The sequence below is a fragment of the Ursus arctos genome, unplaced genomic scaffold (genome assembly GCF_023065955.2).
Source record: "Ursus arctos isolate Adak ecotype North America unplaced genomic scaffold, UrsArc2.0 scaffold_22, whole genome shotgun sequence".
NCBI lineage: Eukaryota > Metazoa > Chordata > Mammalia > Carnivora > Ursidae > Ursus > Ursus arctos.
The window spans coordinates 14,450,533-14,460,207 of record NW_026622897.1 but is presented as its reverse complement, the minus strand read 5'-3'; the positions used below and the strand labels follow the sequence as shown (position 1 = coordinate 14,460,207).

Genomic DNA, 9,675 nt, shown 5'->3' with positions numbered 1-9,675 from the left:
TGGGATCTCAAGTCTCTAAGAACTCCGAATCCGCCTGGTGGAGACCAACAGCAAGGGGGAGGTGCCTGCATCTTGCCCCAAGTTCCCACCCCTTGCTCAAAATGGTTAAATGCGGTGGGGGGGGGGTGGATGAGACTTGAACCCGACCATCCCCTTTTCCTCTCGCCCTTCTCACTGCTCCTTCTTGCCTGCTAGGAGGGTCTGTCTTTCCTTCAACCTTCCGGACAGTATTCTACCTTTCCTTAGGCTTTTTTCCACTGTTCCCAGCTGATTACATCCCCTTCCTGTAAGTGGCGGGCTGCTGTGAGCTGGCATCTCCCAATACTATCCTCATAATCCAGAAACACGGGAATGGCTCCAGGATCCTGAAGGGGGTTGAGTATTTTCCTCCTTTGAGGAAAGAAGAGCACGGGCTCCCTTCGCGGCACGTCAGGCCAATGGTGTCCATTTCCAGCGTCAGAGCTGACCTGCACCTCCACCCGGTCCCCATCCTCAGAGACCACACACGCACACCAGGCTGCTGCAGGTAACTTTAATAAGGGATGGGCTGACTCCTGCTTCTTGGATTTAAAGGTCAAAGAGGAAGGGCATCACGTCTGGAAAAAAAGAGTCAACGGAATGTATCTGCCCTTTGCAGCTGCTCCTCCCTCAGCCCGGACCATCTCACGGCAGACGATCTACTTCTTCTCCCTCAAGGCCCACATGCCACCAGATCTCCAGAAAAAGAAAAAGCCCCCTTTGCACATAACCGCTCATACCACGCTTGTCTCACCGCGTGGCCCCCATTTTCCTAGGCTGCGGGCTGGGAGGTCAATTGCACCTCAGTTGTTTCTCCACCCACCCCTGGACCTCGAGGACATGGCTGGGAGTCCTACCTCGGGCAGGCACTACCCAGGGTCTCGGGCCACTGCCATCCTCTCCCCTTCCCACAGAAGGTGCCCCCCCCAAGGTGTGAGCCAGGCTCCCTCTCCGCACACTCAGCCTCACGTCAGGACGGGTGGGTCCCCTCCCCTGGGCCCCTCGCGTGCCGGGGCCTCTCACCTGGCTGGCTCATGCACTGCTGGATGCTCTCCAGGCGTGTGGAGGCCAGGGCGCGGGCCTCCTCTGCAAAGCGGCGGTGTCCCTCCTCGGTCAACTTCCAGAGGCAGGAGCGCGGCCGCGCGCTGGCCCCAGCCTGCATGCTGACCGGCACCTTCTCAAAGCTGTCTCGGAAACAGAGATTGTGCCGGACAGTATTCTTCCAGCCTTCCGGAGCCGTCCGGAAAAAGGGGAAATGTTGTCTGTGGACAGGGAAGAATGGTCAGGAAAGCACAGTTTCTTTGGGAGAGGCCCTATCTTCACACTCTTGTTCTCCCCCAGGGGCCAGGAGCCTCAGCCCCTCTCTCACGGTGGAGAATGGCAAGCTGGCCCAGAAGAAAGGCTCTTTGCTGACGGAACATGTGGCAAAACCCGACCTGGTGCGTTGCTTGGGCAAACCTCATCTTTTAAACCCAGTTTATTGTTTCCATTCCCAGGCTCATTTTCCTTCTTCCCTCTGAGGGTTCAGGACTGTGACTTGTGACTCGAATAGAGCAGAATCAGGTCAACCAACTCCTGTGAGAGGAATCTTGGTCAAGGAAGGACACTGCTTGTGCATTAATATTCTCAGACTCTCCTGCTACAGAGAAAAGGTCAGAGAAGCTCTCACACTCATGTGTACGTGACTCTCGAAGCTAAATGTAAATCCCTTCTCAGTGGGGCACCCCTGGCCCCTGGGGGTGCCGGGAGCTGTGGCCGGCAGTCCAGCCCAAAGGGAAAGCATGTGAGAAACTGTTGGGGAAACCAGACTTTCTACTGGAAAATCCTGACAGGGAGGATGGGAGAATTTCTGACCCAGGTGTATTTATATTTCAAAGAACCAAGAAATGGGGGCGCCTGGGTGGCTCAGTTGGTTAAGCATCTGCCTTCAGCTCAGGTCATGATCCCAGGGTCCTGGGATCCAGCCCCACATCAGGCTCCCTGCTCAGCGGGGAGTCTGTTTCTCCCTCTGCTGCTCCCCCTGCTTGTGCTCCTCTCTCTCTCTCTCTCAAATAAATAAATAAAATCTTTAAAAAAACAAAAACTAAGGTATAAAACGGTTGGATTTTTTAGATGTGAAAGGGAGTGGGCATGGATATCTTCCCATACACAGGATCCGTGGACACACATTTGGGGACCGGAAGCAGTGCCTGGGAAAGGAGGCCTGGGAACACACTTATCCTTTCAGCCCCACGTGGTAAACCAAGGCAGCAGCCCAGGGCCCCGGGCAGACTGGAAAGTATCAGACCAGGGCCCTGACCCCCCCCCCCAGGGCCCCCGGTGGCACATACCGCGTGAAACTGTAGATCTGTTGCACGTTGAGGCCACAGGGGGGACTGTTTCTTAATGCCAGTGCAATTAGGTGGAAGTAATTGAGGGGGGGCCGGGACCAGAGCCTCCCCTCCTGGCTGCTGGCTTGCCGGAGCCTCCGACTCTGGAGGGGGGCTCTTTTGTGAGGGGACGGGAGAGCCACAGAGGAGCTGTCATCCTGGTCCTCAGCCTCCTCCTCTTCTGTGAGCTAGAGGAGCACAGAGTAGGAACTGGTCCTAACTCCACGGCCTCTACTCCAGGGGGTGCAGTGGCAGGGAGCGGTCTAGGGCCACCGTCTGGGTTTCTCCCCAACCCAAGGGCTTGGCCAATTTCTGAACCCATTCACCCTCGGTTAGCCCTGAGCAAACAGACCTCTTCGCCACATCATCCCGATGCGGCCCTGCCTACAGCCCAAGTCCAGCCCCCAGGCCCAGAAACTCCTACCTCCCAGGTGCTGGGGGACGAGGCAAACCGCGTCCGCTTCCGAGGGGGAGACTGCTCGCTGGAAGAAGGCAGAGACTCTGACTCCCCCGCGGTGGCCTCGGAGGAGCAGTTGGCCAAGTCTTCCTCTTTTGGGGGTGGCTGAGGGGAGGGGAGTGTGCTGGGCTGATCCTCTCCCTTCCGAGGTTCCGGGACCTCCAGCTTTCCAGGGGGGAACACGATGTTGGGGTTCACCCACATCCACAGGTTGGGCTCAAGGGTTGGGCCTGCGTGGAGAGAGAGATCGTGCGCCACAGCTCACTGGCTCGAGGCCCGGCCTGGGCCGCAAGGCTATGCCAGAGAACCCACTGCCCGCTACTCACCATCGTTATCAGGGCTGGGTTTTTTTTCCACAGGCACTTTTGGTGGCTCAACTATTCGGAGTCTGTATCTGGCAACTGACAAAAAGAAAGATAGAAGAGGGTCAAAACGTCCTAGGATTTCCATGGCGGCCCCAGGATCCTGGGCCTTGAAGTTTCTCTGGGAGATGGCTGTGGGCCCTCCCCAGGGCATTAGGACACCATATTTGACCTCTCTGCCCTTCTCATTCTCCTCAGTCCACATACACTGTCCCCTGAGCGGTCTGTGACTGTGACTTCAGCCACCATCTATCAAGTCGGGGCTTCCAAATCTTTACCGCCAGCCCAGACTTCTCTGCCTGCCCGTAAGTATTACTGTCTATGGGAGGTCTGTGTGTGAAAACCTGCAGGCACTTCGAACTCAACAACACTTCTACACCTAAACTCCATCCCCCCCCTTCCTCCCGTATTCCTTGTCTCAGCAGGTGGCACCACCACCTACCCAGCCCTTCAAGGCCAGAAACATGCAAATGTTCCTGACTCCTTAGCTCTTTTCCTTCTGGTCTAGCCACACCCAGTCAATCCCCAAGTCCAGCCATAACCGGAATGGTGTTTATCTGCTTTTCTCTAACTTAATCCTATTGCAGTTAGAGTGTCTTCCTAAAATAGCAATCCAAGCTTGTCACCCTTCTGCTTAAAAACTTTTTGATGGCTTTCCATGAGGGCCAGCTTGAAGTTCCTTGGGACAGTCTACAAGGCCCTGGCTCCTCATCAGCCTTGTCGTTCCTCCCAGGCTCTCCACATCTCCAAGACACCACGCTCTAGATCCCAGGCCTTCCCACGAGCCATTGTCTTTGCCAGAAACACTCTTCCCTCTTCCTGCTGCCCTAGTTAATTGCTAATCACCCATCACATTTCCGGTTTTTTAAAAGATTTATTTATTTGTGAGAGAGGGAGTGCAAGTGAGTGGGGGGAGGGGCAGAGGGCGAAGGAAAGAGAATCTCAAGCTGACTCCCCGCTGAGCACTGAGCCTGATGTGGGGCTCGATCCCTCGACCCATGAGATCGTGATTGAAGCCAAAATCACGAGTTGGATGCTCAACCGACTGAGCCACGCGTGTGCCCCCCTCACGTTTCTGTTGAAACATCTTTCTAACGCAGGCCTTCTCTGACTGCCTGTCCAAGCACTCTCATAACACAGATTTTACTTTAATTACTTTGCTTAAAGCCGATCTCCAGGTCTGTCGTGTTCACTGCCTGGCACAGGGGAGGAGCTCAGCTTACCTGGATGGATGAACACACGGCCGGCTAAGGGTATACCAAGTGTGTATTAGAGCTATCGCCTGGGCACTATGCTGGCCGCTTGGGATTACGGGAACTATTTCCACCACCCCCCCATGGACCCCATGAGTGTCATCATATGGCAGCTGAATCTAGGTTTTCATCTGGAAAATGATGATATACTTATTAGAGAGCTCGGTAATTAGAAAAGCTGCTCATCACATTACTAATAATGTTCAACGTAGTCTTTGAAAAGAGGAAAAGGTACAGGTATTTCTTTTTCTTTTTTTAAGATTTTATTTATTCATTTATGACAGAGAAAGAAAGAGAGAGAGTGAGTACAAGCAGGAGGGGCAGCAGGCAGAGGGAGGAGCCGGCTCCCCGCTGAGCAAGGAGCCTGATTCTGGACTGGATCCTAGATCATGACCTGAGCTGAAGGCAGATGCTTAACCCACTGAGCCACCCAGGCATCCCAAAAAGAGGAAAAAGTAGAAAGAGACATAAAGTTGGAAAGAAAAAGACAAAACTGCCTTTATTTATAGAAAAAAGAATGTTAAGATAAAAACCATAAAAAATCAATATACAAATTATTAGAACCAATAAGGGCCCAGCAAGTTTGCTGGATATAAGAACAACATACTAATAAATACTGTTTCTCCATAGCAGCATGAAGAAACTGGAAAATATAATAATAATAAATAATAAAAATTATATTATTTGGTTGCAGTAGCAATCAAAATTATTAAGTATCTAGGAGTTCACCTATCAAAGAATGAACTAGACCTTCATGGGAAAAAGATACAATCACTATTTAAGGACATGAAAGTTCTGAATAAATGAAGACATGATATGTATTATGAAGACACCAATTACCCTCAAATTCATCCATACATTTTATGCAGATATTATAATACCTAAAAATTAAAATGTTCTGCATAGTAAAACCACAAAAACCAAAAAACATCACTAGAATAAAATAAGCCAAAAAAATTTTTTTCAACTCATAAGGTTCTTAGCTCTCTACTAGATAGACAGCCTTTCCCTTACTGACGTGTAAGAGCAAACAAACCTATAATTGTGCAAAAGATATGAATCAATATTCACAAGGAGGGGGTATCTGAATTTCTAACAAGAGGCCCTCAGCCTTACCAGTAATAAGAACACAATAAAATAATGAGATAACGCTTTACATGAAACTGACAAGAATTATAAAAACGGATAATACCCAGTGTTGGCAAAGATGCAGGGAAATAGGACCCTTCATCACACTGCAGATCTGAACAGCCCCTAGGGCTACCGTGCGGAAGGGCTGGTCACTGCACCTGACGGTCTGCTCCGGGGTGTGTCTATTCGAGTCAATACAGGAACTTATATGCTAATCTTCCTTGTTATGATCAGTTAGGTGTTGAGATTGACTGACTGATTCAACAAACAAACAAACTTAAAAAAAAAATACTTCACCTATCTTTCCAACTAACTCCCTCCCGACTACCCTTGGATACCACCGGATCACCGATCCACTAATCCATGGCTTTGGAGTACTCTTTGGTAGAGCTGGATTTAATTAGGGTTGTGGTTCGGGCAGGCAAGTGCTCCAAAGCCGGAGGGGGTCAAAGGAATAATGGATGCAAATGACAGTGTATGCAAGAGAGAGACCATGTGTGACCACTGGATTCCAGGTTAGGCAAAGAGGGGAGAATATCCAGGGATGGAGAACAGTGAGAGGGAGACAGGGTCAACAAGTTGGTGATCTCAGTGAGGGAAGGATTGTGCTGCTATCTGTCTCCCTCCCTCCCTCCCTGGGACTGACAGATGCTCTCATGCCTTCTCAAGGCCAATGTTCCAACCAACCACTCCTCTATTTACTGTTACTTGCGTGTGTGTCTGTTGAATCATTCCCAGCAGCATTCAAGTATGATGTTTATTCTCTAATCTTATTGAAAAGGCCTTCTTTTGCTCCTATTTTCTGTGCCAGGCCACTGTGCCATGTTTTTGCTTTTCTTTGAGGCAGAACTCCTACAAAGAACCCCCTATTCTTTCTATCTCCACTTCCCCTCCTTCCACCCTTGCCAATCAGGCTTTCCTCTCTACCACCCCACCCAAACCACCATCATCATGGTCGCCAATAATGTCTGCTGAGCTAAAGCCAATTGTCTGTCTACCTCACACCTGACCTCACAAGGGATAGACAGGCCTCTCATCTGATCACTCCTTCCTTTTTTTTTTTTTTTAAAGATTTTATTTATTTATTTGACAGAGAGAGAGACAGCCAGCGAGAGAGGGAACACAAACAGGGGGAGTGGGAGAGGAAGAAGCAGGCTCCCAGGGGAGGAGCCTGATGAGGGGCTCGATCCCAGAACGCCGGGATCACGCCCTGAGCCGAAGGCAGACGCTTAACCGCTGCGCCAGCCAGGCGTCCCTCATTTCCTTAATTTTGACTGGTTATCTCTCTTCTCTCCAGTATCTTTACAACGGGCCGTCCCCAGGGCTCATGCTTGGTTCTTCTCTCTTCTCTTCTTCTCACTCCTTAAATGCCACCCACATACCAAAGACTCTCAAAATACACCTCCCTCCAGTACTCCAAACGTCTATATCCACCTGCTTACTTGACATTTTTACTTGCAGATCTAAAAAGTATGCCAAACTCAGCATGTCCTGAACAGAATTCCTGATCTTCCTCCCTAAATCTGTCCTACCAGAAGCTTCCCCTGTCTCAGCATGAGGCCACTCCATCCTTTTACTTAATCAGCCAAAATTTTGGAGGAATCACATTCTAATCTCTCTTACACTATACATCCAATCCATCAACGAACCCAGATGATTCTGCCTTCTCTGCCCCCACACTGACCCTCCAGCCAACCACCATCTCTCATCTGGATGACAGTAGTAGCCTAGTCTACTGGCTTCTTATCTCCACGTTTACAATGTACGTTCCACACAGCAGCCACAGTGATCTTTTCAGAATATAGATCATGCAGGATCCGTTACATAATTTGCAAGGCCCAGTGCAAAATGAAAATGAAGGGTTCCTTGTTCAAAGAGTAAAAATGTCAAGCCTGTGAGAGCAGAGCACCAAACCAAGCACCAGCCCCTATGCAGCTACATGGGTCACTCCCTCAGGAAGCCGGAATCACGTCACCTCTCTGCTCAAAACCTCTCTGCTCATGCCACGCCATGTCATCTTATTGAAAGTCAACCCCAAGGTCCTTAAAGTGGCACAGGGGCTCTTCCGGATCTCTGCTCCACACCCTGTGAACTTCCGTCTGTATTTAACATTGATCCAGCCTCACCGGCCTCTTTCCTGTGCCTCAGACACTCCAGGCATAGTCCCTCCTTAGGACTTTTGCCCTCACTATTTCTTCTGGTGAGAAACTTTTCCTCTAAATATCCTCCTGGCTCACTGTCTCTCCCCCTTCAACTCTCTGCTCCAATATTATGCTCCCAAGGAAGCCCAACCTGAGGACCCTATTTAACACTGTGGCCGCCACCTCCTCAACCCACAGCCACCACCAGTCCTGAACCCCCTTACTGTGTCCTTTTTCCCCACCTTATTTGTCACCTTATAACATACTATAGATGTATTTTTATGTGGATTGTCTGTCCGCCCTAGAATGTAAGCTCCACTTAGACTTGTCTGTTTCATTCATTATGTATTACCGGTGTCTAGAACAACGCCTGGCAAGTTGGAGGTGCTCAATAAATATTTCTTAATCAACAAAGATTTGGGAATTCGTTAGCATTACTTATGGTGGCAGAGAGTGGGAGACGATGCAGGTCTCCATGAGTAAGGAGAACTCAAATGCAAAAGGTAGCGAATGCAGATGTTAGACCACCACCCAGGCCCCCTCAGAAACAATGAACCAGATCTTCATTCGGCAACCGCAGTAGCTCTCAAAAACAATGCGAGTAGGCACGGACGCCTGGGTGGCTCAGCCGGTTAAGGACTGACTGCCTTCTGCCCAGGTCATGATCCTGGAGTACCGGGATCAAGTCCCACATCGGGCTCCCTGCTCGGCAGGGAGTCTGCTTCTCCCTCTGACCCTCCCCCCTTCTCATGCTCTCTCACTCAAATAAATAAATAAAACCTTAAAAAAAAAAAAAAAGCCAACGCGATTAGGCAAAAAAAAAAAAAAGAAAAAAAGAAAAAAAGCAACCGGTGTTTAGTAAATTAAGGTTATCTATAAAAATAAAATAACGTTAAATACTTCTCAAACATACACCTATGTAAAGACATTACAACAATTAGAGTAGATACAGGGGAGTGTGGGAGGTGATGGGTGGGGTAGGGAGTGGGGGGTGGGAGTGGGGGCGTGGGAGGTGATGGAAGGGGGGTGTGGGGGGTGCACTGAAGGGGGACAATGGGTTAATCCAAGCCCCTTGCTCGAACAGATGGCAATGACGTACCACAAACTAGGAGGTGATCACCTCCACTCTCTGCCCTTGAGGTCCCAAGAAAAAGTCCTCTTTTTAAACGCCACGATGGTCAACCATTCGTTCAGCAAATATTGAGCACCTCTAGGTGTCAGCCAATGTACTAAGGGGGGTACAGCCTCGAACAAAACCGATAACTTTTTTAAAAAACAGAACAACGAGTGAAATGTGTGATGTGCCAAATGGCGGTAGGCGCCATGGGAAAAGGCCCGCCGCGAGGCCTAGAAGGTTCTGGAACTCAGCAGGCCGTGGGGCGGAGGTGGCAGGCGGCAGGTGCCCGGAAGGGACCCGCCGCCCGAAGGGGACTCTCCGTCAAGGCCCTCCTTGCCCTGGGCGGGGTGGGGGCGGGGAGGGGGCAGGGAGGGGGCGCCCGCTCAGCCCAGGGGCCCCGTGGGCCCCGAAACCGCAGCGGGCTCCAGGCTCGCGGGCAGAACCCGAGGTGGGGGGCTGGGGTCCGGGGGCCGAGCGCCCCAGCGCGCCAGCAGCCCAGCGCCCCGCGAGGACCCCACCCGCCGCCCGCCACGCCCCTCCCCCACGCCCCCGCGCACTCACGGTTCTGCTCGGCCAGGGGCAGGTGCGCCGTGGTGAAGGCCAGGAAGGACTCGTTGCCCATGTCCCAGTCCAGCAAGCCCGGGACCTGGCCATGGAGGCTGGCCCAGAGGTCGAGGTGTTGGAGTTTCAGGTCCACCTTCAGGGAGAGCGGAGGTCGCCCAGCAGGGGGTGGGAGACTCGGAGACACTGAGGCTGAGGCTTCGCACCACTTCCTCAAAGCCCCGGGCTCGGATCCGGTTAGTTGGCGCCAGCTCAGGTGTGGAGAG

General features: G+C 51.3%; 1 protein-coding gene across 1 annotated transcript; it reads right to left on the bottom strand.

Annotated features, from left to right (window-relative positions):
- Window positions 1-518: 518 nt before the first annotated feature.
- Window positions 519-9,675, bottom strand: FOXR1 (forkhead box R1). Its single transcript, XM_044386493.3, has 6 exons — window positions 9,410-9,675; window positions 3,171-3,245; window positions 2,812-3,074; window positions 2,349-2,575; window positions 1,042-1,280; window positions 519-596 (listed from the first exon to the last, which is right to left on the bottom strand). The coding sequence occupies exons 1-6, from the start codon at window positions 9,468-9,470 to the stop codon at window positions 568-570; spliced, it is 894 nt and encodes a 297-aa protein (XP_044242428.1). The 5' UTR covers window positions 9,471-9,675; the 3' UTR covers window positions 519-567.